The following is a 19,185-nucleotide window of genomic DNA, read 5'->3' as shown; positions in this document are numbered from 1 at the left end:
TAGACATTTTCTTGCCCACAAACACCAACTTGGAAATAGAATGAGAACATTATCTGGAGCTTTTTATGTTTTCCTCTCTTCACAGCGAGTAAGAAATTCTGACAATTAAGAGATTTCTCTTCTTGAAATTATATGTTAGGGATATTTTACTAGTGAATGCAACTCAAGATCATCATGAGCAGGAAAAAAACCCTCTAATTTATACTATTTTATGCTACTGATGTGTAACCAGGACCAAAGTCTGACTTAATGGTGCTTTCAATTTATTTTGCTTGCACAACCTGTTTTTCAAATTGAAGTTTTTTATAGGGACATTTGACTTCACAGTTTTATTCTTTCTGTGCACATACAGTAGTAGTGTATAGACACAAAGTCATGATACACCCATTGCCTCATGGATATTAAGGATGACAGTGTGTGGTGGGTTAATGCCTTTTTCTGAAAACCAAAGAAGAAAGCAGGGTGGAGAGCTTGCGGGTACTTTACACTCCCTGAAGGGCGTTTCCCCCCTGGGAAAGCTGAGTCTGTTCCACTCCCCACTCCCTGCCCAGCTAGGGTATAAAAAGCAGGACATCATAGCTGTTGGATCTCCTTTTTGGCTCCTGCCTCTGCTGGATGAGAGCTACTGCAGCTGCCCTCCTGATCCTCAGCCACGTGGCTGGACCTGATCCTTTTCCCTGCTGCCTCTGCACCTCCTCAGAGAAAGACTGGTTTTGTATTATTCCTTTCTGTCCCCCTCCCATCCATTCTTGTTCCTTGCCCTTGTGAACCTTTTTTTTCCCTGTTATTGTTATATATATAATTTGAAGAAAAAAAAATTATTTGCCTCTCTACTTCCAAGCTGACTCCAGATTGTTGCTTAGTGGATTTGCTCCTTACCCTTTTTTTTTCTCCTCTCCCTGTTTGGAGGGAGGAGGGGGGGGGGGGGGGGGGCAGTGGAGAAGAGATTCTCAGCCTTTTCCCCATTTGAGCTTTTAACTCTCGGTTAAGGCTCAAACCACTACACAGTGCTAGTATAAAATACATCTTACTACTGGATTTGACAGGAGAGAACAAGTATGATGCAGTGATTGTCGACCTAAGAAATTATTTTATTTCCACATTTAAAAAGACTGAGTTCAGAGCTTACTGATGCTCTGCTTAGACTTTCCATAAGTTCACACAGTATCACAGTATAACTTAGGTTGGAAAGGACCTCGAGGATCATCAAGTCCAACCTATCAACACAGACCCCATGACTAGACCATGGCACCAAGTGCCACATCCAATCTCCTCTTGAACGCCTCCAGGCATGGTGACTCCACCACCTCCCTGGGCAGCACATTCCAATGACGAATGACTTGCTCAGTGAAGAACTTCCTCCTCACCTCGAATCTAAACCTCCCCTGGCGCAGCTTGAGACTGTGTCCCCTTGTTCTGGTGCTGGTTGCCTGGGCGAAGAGACCAACCCCTTCCCGGCCACAACCACCCCTCAGGTAGTTGTAGAGGGCAATGAGGTCACCCCTGAGCCTCCTCTTCTCCAAGCTAAACAATCCCAGCTCCTTCAGCCTCTCCTCATAGGGCTTGTGTTCAAGGCCTCTCCCCAGCCTTGTTGCCCTTCTCTGGACACGTTCAAGTGTTTCAATGCCCTTCTTAAACTGAGGGGCCCAGAACTGGACACAGTACTCAAGGTGCAGCCTAACCAGTGCAGTGTACAGGGGCACAATGACTTCCCTGCTCCTGCTGGCCACACTATTCCTAATGCAGGCCAGGATGCCATTGGCCCTCTTGGCCACCTGGGCACACTGCTGGCTCATATTCAAGTGGCTGTTGATCAGCACCCCCAGGTCCCTCTCTGTTTGGCAGCTCTCCAGCCTGAGGTCAGGCTGACTGGCCTGGAGTTTCCAGGTTCCTCCATCTGACCTTTCTTATGGATGGGGACCACATTGGCCAGTTTCCAGTCATCTGGGACCTCACCGGTCAGCCAGGACTGGAGGAAAATGATGGAGAGCGGCCTTGCCAGCTCATCTGCCAGCTCTCTCAGCACCCTAGGATGGATCCCATCTGGTCCCATGGCCTTGTGAGTGTCCAAGTGGCTCAGCAGGTCCCGAACTAATTCCTCATGGATTACCGGGGCATTACACTGCTCCCTGACCCCATCACCCAGCTCTGGAGGCCACTTGTCCTGAACGCCTGCCTTGCTGTTAAACATTGAGGGAAAGAAGGCGTTCAGGACCTCAGCCATCCAAAGGTGGATCTGATGCCCTTGGTCTGATCCCTCCCCTCTTTGGCTCCTTCTCCAGTTTCCCTACTTCCCTTTGTCGCAGGCTCTCTTAGCCAGCATCTACACTCCACTCAAAAACTGTGTCCAGTATTTTTCCTTCCTTTGCTTTACTCCTTCGCTTGTGCACTCTTTTAATCAATCTGCAGGCCAGGTCATACTTCTGTACCTTACACAACTTGTCCTATTTAACAGTGCCTCCACACCTACATACTAAGTTCCTGGTTTCCATCTCCTAGATTGCACAAAATTTCCGTGTCACAACCAAGCTAGAAACAAGGTAATGAAGTTTGTTCATTCCTTGCTCCCATCCCCACAGAATTATATATTCAGACAGCCTAAGCGCACATCAAAGCCAAACAGTACTGACTCTTACTTATGCAAGAGAGTTAAGCAGGTACTTGGAGAGGCTACAAGGGTTAGCAATAAATTAATTTTTACTGTACTCACAAGTAATTGGCCAAATTGTGCTCCTGTAGTGTGTGTGTTTCAAAGCCATGGGGCACTGTATCAAAGTAGTCGTTTCCTATTCCACAGATAAAGCACTTTGTCTAAAAGAAAGAAGAGCACTTCATTATTATATATAAACATAACCCATTTTGAGAAAAGGTCAATAAAAATACAATTTTCTTGAAAATGACAATGTGTTATGGATAATATGTGCTAGGGGAAAAAAAAGGCTTTTCTTTTAACAATTGAGACTGGATACTTCAGTCAAAACACTTGAATAGAATTTTAACTGCCATCTGAATAGATTCCTACTGTTTTAAAATCAAACCAAACCAAACCAAACCAAACCAACAATCTTTTCCCTCTGTAAAGGAACAGATATCAGGAGAAAGAATGGCAAACAACAGTCAAAGGTGTTGTGCATTTTTGTTTTCTTCTTTAACACAATAAGTAGTATTCGCTGTAACATATGGCAATGTTTACCTCAATGCATGTTGTGTTTGTTCAGCTGAATTTGAATATGCTCAAAGTTTACGTTAGCAAACACAGTAGGTTTGCAAAGTCCGTCTGAGTTTTTATAGTCATACTTGAACGCAAGAACAGAAAAACACCAAGTATAGGGTACTTTCATGTACAGATTTACCAAAGAACATGTGGCAGGTATGACTGCCCCCTCCACCCCAACACCAAATGCAAGGTCCTGAAAGACCCTGCACAAAGGAGCCAAGGCCTGCTGGGAGCTGAAAACGGTCAGCTTGATGCCCATAGATATTAGCTGGTGCCTCCAGACCCAGAAGTCCTTTAATTCCTTGGAGAACTCAGGTCTCTGACTAATTAAGAAATCGACCACAGCACAACAAATTGCAGGGTTTGACTGGTGTTCTGCTATGGAGATAGGGGGTTCTCTTCACACAGAAGCAGCCCGGCAGTCAGATCTTCTCCCCTTAGCCTGGGACCTCATCAAAGCGGTCCCTGCCCCACCTTGGTGAGTGTATATGTATATATTTTGGGTACCCATGGGGAGATTTTCCTTTTCTGAGTAAGTGTGTGCACACTGTGGTTTGTCTCTCCAAATGGTTTAATTAGTTGTAGAATAGAATAGAATAGAATAGAATAGAATAGAATAGAATAGAATAGAATAGAATAGAATAGAATAGAATAGAATAGAATAGAATAGAATAGAATAGAATAGAATAGAATAGAATAGAATGGAATGGAATGGAATGGAATGGAATGGAATGGACCAGACCAGGTTGGAAGAGACCTTCAAGATCATCACGTCCAACCTATCATCCAACACCACCTAATCAACTAACCCATGCAACCAAGCACCCTGTCAAGTCTCCTCCTGAGCACCTCCAGTGATGGCGATTCCACCACCTCCCCGGGCAGCCCATTCCAATGGGCAATCACTCTCTCTGTGTAAAACTTCCTCCTGACCTCCAGCCTGAACTTCCCCTGGCACAGCCTGAGACTGTGTCCTCTTGTTCTGGTGCTGGCTGCCTGGGAGAAGAGACCAACCACTGCCTGTCTACAACCCCCCTTCAGGTAGTTGTAGACAGCAATAAGGTCACCCCTGAGTGTCCTCTTCTCCAGGCTAAGCAGCCCCAGCTCCCTCAGCCTCTCCTCATAGGGCTTGTGTTCCAAACCCCTCACCAACTTTGTTGCCCTTCTCTGGACACGCTCCAGCAAGTCAACCTCCTTCCTAAACTGAGGGGCCCAGAACTGGACACAGTACTTGAGGTGTGGCCTAACCAGTGCAGTGTACAGGGACGGAATGACCTCTCTGCTCCTGCTGGCCACACTGTTCTTGATGCAGGCCAGGATGCCACTGGCCCTCCTGGCTGCCTGGGCACACTGCAGGCTCATGTTCAGCCTACCATCAACTAGCACCCCCAGGTCCCTCTCTGCCTGGCTGCTCTCCAGCCACTCTGACCCTAGCCTGTAGCACTGCATAGGGTTGTGGTGGCCGGCACTTAGTATTTTCCCACCTGACATGCAAAACTGTAATTTGTGTTGCAAGGAGAACAGATTAATTACAACAAATGCACAGCTTTCAGGTGGTTGTTGCTGTCTGTTTTGTGGGTGCTTCCACAACAGAACATCACCCCTGAGACAAACTGTGACCATGACAGTGTTAACAACCCTGTGTTAGAGACCTATACTCTGAAGATCAAAAAAACTTACATAGCCACAGACATGTAATTCATTATAATACACAGCAACCTACAAAGATTTTTCTTGTTTACAAAAATGAAGATACAGAAATTAGGCTAAAAAATAATAAAAATATTGGCTGTTAGGGTTTCTTTCTGAATTTTTGCTATCAATGACAGAAAAAACTTGCCACACTGCATCTGGAAGTACTAAAAAAATCCATATTAGGAATTGACAAACAATTGCAAACTATGCTTAGAGCAGACTATCAATTTAGGCAACCTGGGTTTGTGTCCCATAGAAAGAGACTTTCAAGGTGGTAGCTAGCACCTGTTAAAAGTACAGTATACCTCTTTCACAAGAGGCAGCAAAGAGTGGTAAATGCTATTCAGAATCCTGCTTCTAGCAGTTTTGCTAAAATTGTCTAAAAAGAATTTTATTGGGTAGTAACAGAAGCATTTATGTAATTTCTTATATTTGAATAGACACAAAAAATATCTCATTTATTATTTCCATCTAATGAACTGAGATGTTAAACCAGATCATCATCTGGGACATTGTATGATATTGAACTGTCCACAGAACTGTATTTTCCCCTTAGTTAAAAAAGCTATTCACCAGCAAGACCACATTTTGATTGAAAACAGATACTTACGAAACTTGAAAATAAGGCACAGTTCAGCTACTGGATGTTCTTACCTCCATGTCTTCCTTAACTTGCTCTTGCTGATCTCTTAACTCACCAAAAGCATCAATAATTAAACCTAGGGTTTAAGTTAAAATGATAGTTCATGTTCAAGAACAGAATTGTGACAAAGAATATTCAGAAATGCAAGGATAACTCTGACAAAGAATATTAAATGAGAATCTTGTGCAGAAATAATAGGAGCCAATATGCAAAACCAACTCAATACATGAGGAAAAATGAGCAAGTAAAAAAAAGGCTACCAGTAACATGGCTGGCAGTACCATCTGGAATTATAAAAAAAGGACAAGCAGACTTCTGTTTTATTCACAGTCCTCTAATCTGGATTCAGTACATGAAAGTACACATGGTTTTACAGTGATGAAGGTTTTACTATAGAATGAATATTGTTGTACATTTAACAGAGTTCAGGGATTAAAAGGGGCCCAGAACTCTGTGTATCCTCTCTCATTATGGTTGACATGGAGAACAAAGTTCCACTGTCAGAGCTCTACAGGAGTCGTCACTTCACTGACATACAGAAAGTAGAAAAACCTTCACAGGCTCTACAGTTAAGATTATAAATTCTTTATGATTCTCCTTTGTTTGCACCAAAACAAACAAGACTAACTCTGCAATCATTATTGACACTACAGTGCTATAAAACTGATGAAAATCAGATGACAATTATACTCAAAGCTTGACAGCTAAGGTCTCTAATCTTCAGCTGCCCACAAACTGAAGAAACAAATAATACGAGATCTGCCACCTCAGGCAATAAAAAATTTTGCACCCTCCTGAAGACCCTTAAAAAACTTGTTGCTTGAGTAAGAGTTATAAACAATTTACCACTGGCTCTGAGGCACCTTGTGGGAAGGGATAAAGCATCCTCACTGGTGTCAAAATCACCACAAGTTGGCAGACAGAAAGCTATAAGGTATTACTTTTTGTAACATCAACTGGGCCTAGTAAAATTCATTACACGGTTCTCAAAAATCAAGGATATATTTCTGTTAACTTGTGCAAACAGTTGATGGTTCTGGGCATTACTGACAATATTTTTAAAGTATGTGTAAACAGACAGGGCTTGACATATTTTAGGTAATAACTCTAAACATCATTAATACAAACATAAGATAATAAAAATCCTGACTTCCCAAAATTCAGTATCCACTATCCAGATTATAACATTGAGCCAGACTATCAGTCAAATTGTTTCACACAAATTCAGAAGCTAGGCTAACAGCAGGTCATTCGTAATTTGTCATTAACCAGGATAGACTAAAGTTGCTTCCTATCAAATACCTTTCTTTACTCTTTGACATTGTTCAAATAAGCAAGCATCAGAACAAACAGAAGGTTTTACAGAAGAAAAGATTAATCCTCTTAAATCTGTGTTCCAATTTTCACACCGCTACCACTAATCTGAAGATTTGTCAGGCAGTCAAGAACATCAGATGCTGGCAGCGGGAAAAGTGACAGCACCCGTCACTAATTTTGTCCACATAGGATCACAAAGTGAAGGTTACGTTGAAAGACAATTTTAAGGTATGCCACAAGATTACTAATCACTTCTCTTTCAGATCATTTACAGGAGGCTTTTAGAAAGAAGATAAGATGACAGAAACTGTAGTGACATCAGTATTCTCACAGCAAAGAACTTTTTGATTCTGATCCAGTTAGAGCCTACTGAGAGACTAGGAAGAACAGCATGCAGATAAAAAACAGCTGCAGGTGATTTACTATACAAATTTGTGCTTCACAAGCTGTCTCAGTGTCCAGATTGAATCTTAGGTGCATAATTACTTTAGCACTCAGACCTTTATGCAGCTTAATAATGCTTTCAGTCTCACCATGGTTACAAACATATACCTTGAATAATTGCAAGCAGGATGACAATCACAAAGAAGAAGAAAGTGATGTCAAAGATGATCCGATAGATTTCATATTCATCTCCTGCTGGATCCTCTATTTCATCACCAATGCCTCCACCTGCACGTACTCCAACGTACATGTGAAACATGTAGCACTAGAAAACACATAACAAAGGCATAGAAATTTTGTTTGCAGTTAGAAGTAAAAATATCCATTGTTGCCAATTCAGTAATTGGCATAACTGGTTTATTCTCTAGCAACCACACTAGGTCATTTCCTTCTAGCAGGTTCTTATTCTTTGAGGTTATGCATATTTCATAGGGAAGTGAAATGATGCTGCACAGCTCAAGCTGCAGTATTTCACGTTCTGTCATTATGCTGCAGTTCAAAATGATTATCAAATGTTCAACTACTTTAAGCTCAGCAGTGCATCATGATTCACATGCAATTGTTCAAGTAGTGTGCGAACAGGAAATACTATCACTGCTGTAGTAATCTCCTTTTCCATTTTCCTAGCTCAAAAGTTGATGACTTCCCCATCTTTGGTGTTTCAAACAAAAATTAAAAACCAAAACCAAACAGACCAAATCAAAACCCCATTGAGAATGTTTATGCAAAGGACAGGCTAATGACAGAACTTTGAGTCCAATACTGTGAAATTACAATGTGAAAAGTATAAGAGGCCTCTCAGTACAATTATGAGGGATTCTGACAATGCAAAAATTCAGTTTATCACGTTGCAATTTAATATAAGATTACAATATCACTCTCAGAGGTCTGAAGAACAGGATTGTTTCCTTTCCTTTACATAGCTTTGCAAACTACAGGTCCAGGTTTCTCACACACTATCAAAATGTAGTGATGATAACTCCTAAAATCAAATCATAAAACTTCTAACCTAACCAATCCATTCTTTTGTTTTTAACACACCTCCAAAATCCCTTATAAGAAATTGATATAGAAGCTGAGTGACCAGTGGCTGGTAAAAAACCCAACTATTTTTAGAGATAGTCTTTATTTCAGTATTGAAAGTCAATCATTTACTTAATGAGTGAATGTTGTGTTACATTTCAGAAGTTATTTTCTATTTATTCTACAGAGAATAAATGAAATCTTATTACTCTTACAAAAGATAACCCTGATTTTATAGCATATCACATTATTTTTATTTATACTCATTTTTCTATGTTATATTAATTTCAGACTCCGGTCCAAATCCTGTTGCAAACAGAGTCCACTATGAGATAAAAATTGCTCTGGGATTTACCCAGTCAGGTTGTTAGAAGCTCATAAGGAAGGAAACTGTGTAACTTCTGTATTGCTGGCTAATGATATAAACAGAAACAAGTTTAAGAAAACACTTTAGAAAGCAAAATAAGACTTACTGTTAGCATATCATCACATTTCATGTCTGGCATGTCACCATCTTCACTCTTGTTGTAGAACTTACGGAAAAAATTGAATGCCACTACTGTATACAAGTATACGACTACTGCCAGTAATCCCACTGTTAGCACAAGCTGGAAAACAAAATTACAGAAGTGGATACAATACCGCCATGGAATTGCACTATACAGTTTTCATTGCAAATAGAGAAGGAAAGCAATGATAATCTGTATGTACTATCAGAAAGAAAACTTCCTTTACTTTTTCTCTCTCTCTTTACACATCTTTGTAATATTTGTTAATATATGGCTTATTTTCATGTCAAGATTGTGCATTTCGCTTCTTTCCTTTGGAAGAAAAAACCAGGCTTCAGAAACAAAGACAAAATTGATAAAATCCAATGGATTCATACAAAGTCAAACACTTCAGTAGCATCGTATAAAACTCACATGATCATACCAAAAAAATCTTAACGTTTATTATATAATAGTAATAACACTATTATTTATTGTCACCTATTATACAGTTGAAATATAGTATCTGTACTAATACTGAAATGATTCTGTTTACATCTGTGAAATCACACACAAATCAAACTGTTCCTAGTATTTTAATAATTGTTCCATCAATTAAACTCAGTTTGTGATTAAAGAAATGATTTCTCATCAAAGAGCTGAATTTCTCAAACAGTCCTCTCATACTAAGAGTAACTGGGTCTCAACTGCACCTTTCTTTAGATGAATCTCAAAAAACCCCCACAAAACCCCAGTAACTTTATGAAACAGTTTCATGCAACAGATAGCGATTATCATGCATTGTACTCCTGTTTTCTTATGCTTATAAATTCTATTTGCTAGATTCCCGGCTAACCCAGGCTCTAAATCCTATGGTGAAAGTTCAATTATGTTGTTAATCTGCAGAGCTGCTGAATTAAGTTATGAAGTGATCTTTCCTGTGTACTCCTTAAATATAAAACCTGAAAAGAGATGACAGTGGATACCTGTTTGCCATTGTGGGTCACTGATGACAGGATAGTTCGTAAGGTTTTGAATCCCATTGCAATGTCAAGGAGATGAGCAGCAAAGAAAAAATTGTTGTAATGGCCAAGGACTGACATGGTCATGTACCACGCTAGGTAAAGGAAAGACTAACAGAAAAAATAAGTACATCACAAAATAAAGCTCATGGCTATTATCTCTAACTTAATTCAAAACACTAAGGAAAGGCAGAAATTGCTTGAATATGCTTTTCTTTATACAGAAAACATTGTATGTGTTTTTACATAGAATTTGCTGGTTTGATTGTTAAAGTTCTTTTTGCACAAAAACATGAAATCAGCAAACAGATTTCACAAGATATGGTCAAAACTGACATATTCTAAATTTCAGTTTGTAAAAGCTACCTTTGAAATTGCTAAATCCTCGTTTGTTAATGTTTTCAATGTCAAAAAGTTTTTCTGATGTAAATAATTTTTTCTTTAGGAAATTCTAAATAATTACTTAAAAATATTAAAGACTTAAGGTGGTTAATGCCAAATTAAAGGACTCTGAAAGCAACAAAAGTAATTTTATGATTAACTCAAATCACTTAAACTACTATTTACATGTTTAAGTATTTTACTAACTATTGCTGCAAATGCTAATTTCATCTTTTCATCTATCATTTGATTTTTCTTGGACTTCAAGACACATACTTATTTATATGAGAAATTATAGTCACTCCCTTCAGAGAAAACTCTTAATCTTTAATAAAATCTAACCCTTTACAGATGGTGCTTTCTGAAGACCTGCTTCACTCTTTCTATCTAAAGTCAGATTTCATGATCTGGCGTTTCTAGTTCCAAAATTGTTCGTTCCCCAGCTGTTTTTTCCAGTCGGCAAGTGATAATCACAAGACTCTTAACTGTACGATGAGTCACTTCTTAAACTACAAGGTATTTTAACAGTGAATCTTGTTTATCTTTAATTGTTGCTTTTAAAAGACATTTTATTTTCAAAAGTTATTAAAACCCACCCTCTTTCTATGTCATAAACTATATCAACTTCAGTGACATATTTTAACAGTTACACATACACTGACTGCACCATTATGACTGTGTGGGAATACTCAACTATTTATAAAGTTTATGAACAATTACAACACATATAGTCTGTTTCCTAATTCTAGAGAGTAGCGCTTTCTTATTCTACACTTCTACACATCTCATGTCTCTTCACAGCTCCAGACTAGAGTTAAGCTCAATAGGGTCTTCTTTCCCCGCTGATTCTGCCAAGCCCATTCCCTTGGCTGTGGTTTTGCTGGATAGTAGGTAGGGACAGTGGGAATCTCATTTCTTATTGCTCCTGAATGAAGCATATCAGAATCAGGGTGGGAACTGACTGAGCTTCTATAGTATTTCATGCTTCCCTTTGCAAGGATATAAATATATATATTAAAAAAAATATTAATAAAATCTGATAACTTACATTATCAGTGAAAACAACTCCTAGTTTCCACATCTGATACTTAACATCAATGGAATTTAGCCTGTAAAAATAAATAAATACATTACATTTTATATCAGGACAGAATAGGAAAATAAGCAACACAATCTGTAGGAAGCATACTGTCACAGAGACACAGGAGACAACAGCTGATCTACTTCTCCAAATGCTGAAATACATCAGAACCTTGTTGTAATACACACTTTTAACCTGGAATAGACCTGTCTAAAAAAATATACATACTGGTTTGGATTCATCAGGCCAAATGGTGATCAAAGTCTACAATGCTGTAATATATATACAAGTGAAATAAACTGTCTTTATCATCCATGAAGAAAAAGAAGTATTGATATTTATTTGAAAGTCTAAATCAATGTCACAAAAGATTAGAGACTTTGCACCCAAAATGCCATTTTTTTACCATTAGATATGAGAGCATACCTTGGGTGACACAAGTAGATGACAAAGAGAGACAGTGAAGTGAAATGAATCTCAGAGGTTCTGTCCTTTGATTTTCCCATTGATATTAGGAACAAATATGAATGAAAGAAAAATGTATATTATTAGAAGCTTTTGTAGACAAGGACCTGGGGTTCTTGGTAGAATGCAAGTCAAGCATAAACCAGCAAAGCAAAGAAGGCTAATGGTACCCTGGTGCTTCATGAGGACCACTGCTAATAGGTTGAGGGAGGTGATTAAATTCTGGTAAGGCCACATCTGGAGTGCTAAAGTCCAGGTCTGGGGTCCCAGTTTCATACACAGGTTTTGATGCTTTGTTATACTAGCCAGTTAGCTTCTACTGCTGCAATCCTCTCTTCAGAAATTCTGTTGTACAGACTGATATTGTAAACTATTCTCTCCAAATTTCCCCCTTGCATTTCTTTAATACCTTTATGTATAAATTCTCCTCTTATTCTATCAACACAAATAACTGTCTCAACTTCTAGCTGTATTTTTTTCACTAAAATAAAACCCATTAATTTACTTGAGACATTGCAGTTTCTTCCTCTATGGGGACATGATATAACTAACTTAGCAAACAAGATGTATACCATTCTTGCTTGTAATTGTATCTTGTCCTTTTTTTTACTTTCTTTTTGGAAATGTTTGGATCATCTGTATTATATTGAAACCAAAAATAGAGTAATTCTAAACCTAGATCACAATCAAGGAACAAATATAAATAATAGCATTAAAAATATCATCTGTCCTTTACCCTTAAAATGTGAGTGGTTTCAGTGTGTGAAATAGATGAGCTTCTGAAAATAATTAAAGAAGTAGAAACAATGATGACAGATGTTATACACCTGCCATACACAAAAGCACATAGTGCTTCTGTGCCAGATGGTTTATATGTTATTATCTTTATTAGAATAAAACCTTTATTAGAATAAACCAAACCAGGTTGGAAGAGACCTTCAAGATCATCGTGTCCAACCCATCAACCAATCCAACCCACCCAAACAGCTAACCCATGGCACCAAGCACCCCGTCAAGTCTCCTTCTGAACACCTTCAATGACGGCGACTCCACCACCTCCCCGGGCAACCCATTCCATAGCGCAATCACTCTTTCTGTATAGAACTTCTTCCTAACATCCAACCTGAACCTCCCCTGGCGCAGCCTGAGACTGTGTCCTCTTGTTCTGGTACTGGATGCCTGGGAGAAGAGACCATCATCAGCCTGTCTACAACCTCCCTTCAGGTAGTTGTAGACAGCAATAAGGTCACCCCTGAGTCTCCTCTTCTCCAGGCTAAGCAGCCCCAGCTCCCTCAGCCTCTCCTCATAGGGCTTGTGTTCCAAACCCCTCACTAACTTTGTTGCTCTTCTCTGGACTCGTTCCAGCAAGTCAACCTCCTTCCTAAACTGAGGGGCCCAGAACTGGACACAGTACTCGAGGTGTGGCCTAACCAGTGCAGTGTACAGGGGCAGAATGACCTCCCTGCTCCTGCTGGCCACACTGTTCTTGATGCAGGCCAGGATGCCATTGGCCCTCTTGGCTGCCTGGGCACACTGCAGGCTCATGTTAAGCCTACCATCAACCAGCACCCCCAGGTCCCTCTCTGCCTGGCTGCTCTCCAGCCACTCTGACCCCAGCCTGTAGCACTGCATGGGGTTGTTGTGGCCAATGTGCAGAACCCGGCATTTGGATGTGTTAAATCTCATGCCGTTGGACTCTGCCCATCTGTCCAGCCTGTCAAGGTCTCTCTGCAGAGCCTCTCTACCCTCCAGCAGATCAACTCTTGCCCCCAGCTTGGTGTCGTCAGCAAATTTACTGATGATGGACTCAATGCCCTCATCCAGATCATCAATAAAGATGTTAAAGAGCACAGGGCCCAGCACTGATCCTTGGGGCACATCACTACTGACTGGCTGCCAGCTGGATGTGGCACCATTCACCACCACTCTCTGGGCTCGGCCCTCCAGCCAGTTCCTAACCCATCGCAGTGTGCTCCCGTCCAAGCCATGGGCTGACAGCTTGGCCAGCAGTTTGCTATGGGGGACGGTGTCAAAGGCCTTGCTGAGGTCCAGGTAGACTACATCCACAGGCCTCCCCACATCCACCAGGCGGGTCACCTGATCATAGAAGGAGATCAGGTTGGTCAGGCAGGACCTGCCCTTCCTAAATCCATGCTGGCTAGGCCTGATCCCTTGGCCATCCTGTAAGTGTTGTGTTATTGAACTCAGGATGACCTGTTCCATGATCTTGCCTGGCACTGAGGTCAGGCTGACAGGCCTCAGACAGAATACCAACAGTTAAACCCTAGTCTATCAAGGTCTGATTTCTAAAATTCTCACTTGTATAGCCAGAGACATTAAACACATCAAATTAATAGTTTCATTTGAATGTTACACTCCCAAAGAATACTTGCCGTCAAAACAGTAAATTCCTACTTGAATTCCATGCAAGTGTTTCTTCTTTAATACAAACAAAACTTAAGATCATTTTTACACATAAAACTAAAAGTCAAAAGTTTCAACTTCCTCTATAATAGTATAAACAGTAAATAAAGTGGAGCTACTATAATTAGCATTATAAAAAGCATTAAATCTAACTTAGATAAAGACCTCTACTCCAAGTAGTCTACAGGCTATTTCAATTAAGAATTCTTTTTTCCCTGTGAAGCATATTAGGCTACTTGAATAAAAAGGGAAAAGCAAAAGAAATGTAGTAGAAGTTTTCTGATTTATGAAGGATTTGACCCTTGCTCTCAAATTTACATACAGCACATCTTTCACACATCCATTTTACTTCTATGTAGAAAATGCTTAAATGATACAATAACTCATTTAGGGTTTTTTTTACCCCTTATTCACAGTGAATCATACTTTTCTGTATTCACTGAACTTCCACAAAACTATATGTTAAGCTTAAATGTGGTAAAAGAGCACAGTTTTATTATTAATGCTGTGTAAAGACAAAAATAAGCACAGAGACTAAAGGTGAATACTGGAGTCTGCTATCTAATTAAATAAGATTCAGTAGACTTCAGTTTTCTTTTTTTACCATATCATTTGTTTAGGTTTTTTACCTAGGCAAAGCTAACAATTTACTAGGTTAGCAAATCTAAAACCACATAATGCAGCACAAAACTTTTTGAAGTGGTGAACTATTTAAATACATGTTTATAAACTTAAATACATATACTTTAAAAATACTAAAGACTGCATCTGTGAGCTGAATGGCTCTTCCAGAGCTTAAATACAACAGTGCCCTGATGATTTTCTTATGCAGTGTTTAAGTGGGATGGGCAGGAGCTTCTGAAGGAGCATGGTCACTTGCAAGTAGGGTGCTTCTAGTTCCTTGCAGAAAGCCAGAAGGAAGGTATTCCTAGGTCATTTTTCCATTGGAAAGGAAAGAAACAATAAGAGCTACAGGTCAAGGAGACAGAATAAATATTTGGTTCATTTGTATTGTCAATGAAAATGCTATATGCTGCATTTCCCTTTTGTGTTGAGAAAAACATTAAAGTATTTGGGCTGGCCTCAGTCTGGATCACAAGAAGAAGCAGAGACGAGTTAGGATCTACATGAGGTCATACTATTCTTTCCCCCTCCCCCCCACCCCCAAAGTGGCACATTCAGGGTTCAAGTCAAGTGTTTATCCTATCTTTGTCTTCATTGCACTGTAAAGACATTTCAAATATTGAATTTAGAATGTGCCTAAGTTTTAGTAGGATCATTAGTGTACATTTTTGAAACTAGCAAAAAAATGGATTCCTGAAGCATATGGATTTTATGGAAATGGTTCTGTAGATTTCTGTCATAGATGTTTATTTTCCCACAGCATATTCATCTCTCATAAGTATAGAATGACTGTTCCAGGAAGATGGATGAGGTTGCAAATTTTTTTCAATCTTTTCACTGTATATAACATGGACCAGACATTAGAAATGTAACAAAACACTGATATTTTTCAGGTCTAATTCCAAATTTAGTATTTCATCAGCCTTCTTCAACTGCTTCATTCTGATCTGCCTTTTCAAGAGTATTTCCAGAAATACTGTTTCAAATTCCTTCCCTAAAATCAGTGATGAGCACAGAGGGAAGTAAAAGTAGTTTGATTTTCTTTCTACACAACCAATGAAAGTAATAAAAATAAGTATTCGTTTCTGAACTCAAGCATGTGTCTTACTATATAGGATCAGCAAAACAGCAGGTAAGAAAGTAAAGTATTTCTACATAGCATAATATTATTTAGTATTCTAATGCCACAGAGTCCTTGGGCCTTAATACCGCACCTGACTAATTGTTTTGATGAAACCCAAGTTTCTTTATGGATTTTAATAAAACATGGATGTTAAAGATCCATCTTTATAAAATCAGCCCTTGCTTCAATGCAGTTCTAATCTACCATTGGTCCCAATGTCTTACCGCATATAATCCCTGTAAACCCACTGATAAAATGCTGCTTTAAAAGAAAGCTACAAATAAACCTTTACATTAGAATCTCTGTAGTATTTAGAGTCCATCTGTTAAAATACATTCTATTTGAACACATAGAACTGAAAAAAAAATTAGTGCAGTGCTCTGAAAAACTAAAGATGTCCCTTCCCAAAGAAGGAAAATGAATGTGATTACTCTGAATGTCCGGGAGCTTTTTTTCATGTTGGTCCATCAGATGATAGGCAAATACACAATTTAGGGGAAAAAAATTATAAAAATACATGAAGATTAATTATCCTAGGTTTTACTGGCTAGTATCACTTAAATTTCTTTCATAATCTCTCTATAAGCAGAACATACAGTACATTCATTACCGCTGAGCTCAACTGAGAGAGCTATGAAAAGGCATTTCCAGCCCACCTGTAATGACACTATCAAAAGCTTGGGAATGTGATGCATTCAGGCAGCTGTGCACTAAACTAAATGTTCATACATTAAAAACAGTGGCGTCACGCACATATGTTACACATAATGAAAAAAATTCACTACATCATTCCATTTAAGAATTAATGTATCCTGTAGAGATAAACATGAAAGATCAATGAGAAAATTCAAAGTTGAATGACAAACTTTGACTACCCCAAACAACTACAAAAACATCTGAATGAAATAAATGATGACACAAACAAATCAGAAGCAAATGCTTACACAGCAGATAAGGAACTATCCTTCTTTGGTTTCTTCTTTTCTCGAGCATCACTGAAATCAAGAGCAGCTTTGTCCATTCCTAGTAACTCACTGATCCTGTCACGGCCATAGAATTCACCATATTTATCCATGACCTAAAGTTAGGAGGAACATTCAAGAGAATCAGTTGGGTAGACCAGCTATTTTGGTTTCTGAAGACAGGAGGCTTAGCATACATCACCTTTTGCATCTGTTTTTTTCCCATCTATGTTATCAATCATTTTTTAAATTTTTTTTCCTGCTCAACTGCAGTCAATTCAATAGAGGCCAGTTGTGGGTGTCAAAGATAAGATGTTCTTACTCATTTAATGAAACAGGAAAATAATCATTAGAAGTAGCATAACTAAATCAAGATCATCACTGAGAGAAGCAAACAGACAAACAAAACCCCCAAACCAAAACAAACAGAAAACACCCAAACCAAACAAACAAAAAAAATCACAATCAAAACAAAACAAAAATACTGAACATAGAATCATTCAGGTTGGAAAAGACCTTTGAGATCATCAGGTCCAACCATAACCCTACTCTACCAAGTTCACCACTAAACCATATCACTAAGCACCAAATCCAAATGACCTTTAAACACTTTTAAGCCACCTCCCTGGGCAGCCTGTTCCAACGTTTCACTGCTCTTTCAGTGATTTCCCCCCGCCTCCAAATAACTGAGATTTCTCAAGGGCACTTACTCGACCTTTACTAGATATTCAAGAAAACCAAACCAAACTAAACCAAATTTAAAAAAAAAACAAAACCAACAAAACCCAAAAAACCCTTTCCAACATCTGTTTAAAAGGTTTTTTTATATAATCTGAACATCTTGACTAGAAATTTAAGTTTTGTTGTCCTTTTTTTTTTTCTTTTTCCTTTTTAAGGGAAGTGTTTCACATTGAAATAATCATGAAATTGTCTACACTAATTAACAGGCTCCACTGCACAATTTTATGATCGTATTTTTGTTAGTTAATGCAATGAAACTGTAATACACATTGAATATGTAGTAATCAAAAGATCTTGAGCAAAGTTCCAGCTACAAAATAATTTTCAGTGAATTTGTAATATCTCCCACCTCTTTCGTACAAAATTTAACATGTTTCAGAAGAAATTTGTCTGGAAATTGGTGTTTATTTGCTTTCATTCTCCCTGAACACATAGCTTCTTCCTACATATTATCTGTCTCTTCTCATTTTCTAAAGAATACTCAAAGAAATACAAAATTTAGGTAACAGTATCATAATTGAATGACTCCTATAGGTGAGGTGGTGTCTTAGCAACTTTATAGTAAGCAATGCTCTAAATCTTTATTGTGCTTTTACATATTTTTAGAGACAAGCCTTCTTTGTCACATGCCTGAAAACATTTCATGATTTTGGATTACTCACTAGGATAGACTGATCTAGGCAAACTTCCTTTATCATGAGGGTTGGACTAAATGATCTTCAGAGGTCCCTTCCAACCTCTACCATTCTGTGTTTCTTTGATTTAAGAATATATATATATGTGTGTGTGTGCGAAAATTAAAAGAAAACAACACTTTAAATTCTGTACTTGAGGTACTTAAATTCATGCAGAGCAACTCCTCAAAGTACTAAACCCTCTACACAATTTAAAGCCATGAACCTTTATTTTTATTATGATCCCTTCTTTGACCTACTACATTGTCAGAAGCAATGCAGAAATTTATTATTCTGTGCAAACTACTTCCTCCTCTTTGCTTAGACACATATTTCTGGCAACCTAAAATGTGATAAAAACCAACTTCACCAGCAAGATGAAGCAGAAGAGCTATGAAGTATTTAAAAGCATGTTTCCAAAAGTGTGATTAACGATTGGAATTGAGTGGTCTGCAGGAATGATAAATTTGATTGGATAGTATGAACACTCTCTTTTTCAGTTGTGGCCAAACACACTAGGAAGATTAATCATGTTGTAAGATATGGTACATAAAACCCGTTTATTTTCTAGAAGCAGTATGAGAAAACATTCGACATAACAGTTCATAAGAAATGAACTTCAATAGTCTCAGTCTATGAAGGAGTATTTTTGAGAGAGAAATTGTTAGGTTATGTGATAAAAGCTCATCTGCATATCAACAACGGATGACAGAGAGAGAATGGTTGGGGAAGAGTTCAAAGAATAACCTGCCCAGCTATTCTCAGGCCCATTACAGGAGCTATCAGCTCATTAAAGGCCTATGTTCTCAAGCCTAGAGGAGAACAGGGGTACAATGACAGACAGAAACCCAAATTACAGTC

At 38.7% G+C, this 19,185-nt stretch overlaps 1 protein-coding gene across 6 annotated transcripts in view; it reads right to left on the bottom strand.

Annotated features, from left to right (window-relative positions):
- Nucleotides 1–19,185, bottom strand: part of RYR2 (ryanodine receptor 2) — a 405,629-nt gene that overhangs the window by 3,031 nt on the left and 383,413 nt on the right. For all 6 annotated transcript variants that reach the window (XM_068155143.1, XM_068155152.1, XM_068155161.1 and 3 more), the window contains 7 exons: nucleotides 16,892–17,025; nucleotides 11,279–11,339; nucleotides 9,814–9,960; nucleotides 8,813–8,947; nucleotides 7,425–7,581; nucleotides 5,567–5,631; nucleotides 2,711–2,811 (listed from right to left, as the gene is read on the bottom strand). In XM_068155143.1, the coding sequence (XP_068011244.1) occupies nucleotides 2,711–2,811; nucleotides 5,567–5,631; nucleotides 7,425–7,581; nucleotides 8,813–8,947; nucleotides 9,814–9,960; nucleotides 11,279–11,339; nucleotides 16,892–17,025 (800 nt within the window). The remainder of the gene's footprint in view (nucleotides 1–2,710; nucleotides 2,812–5,566; nucleotides 5,632–7,424; nucleotides 7,582–8,812; nucleotides 8,948–9,813; nucleotides 9,961–11,278; nucleotides 11,340–16,891; nucleotides 17,026–19,185) is intronic.

The sequence above is a fragment of the Melanerpes formicivorus genome, unplaced genomic scaffold (genome assembly GCF_026170545.1).
Source record: "Melanerpes formicivorus ecotype bairdi unplaced genomic scaffold, bMelFor1.0.p_v2 SCAF_2, whole genome shotgun sequence".
NCBI lineage: Eukaryota > Metazoa > Chordata > Aves > Piciformes > Picidae > Melanerpes > Melanerpes formicivorus.
Note: the sequence above shows the minus strand (reverse complement) of the source record. Positions and strands in the feature narration are given on the sequence as shown.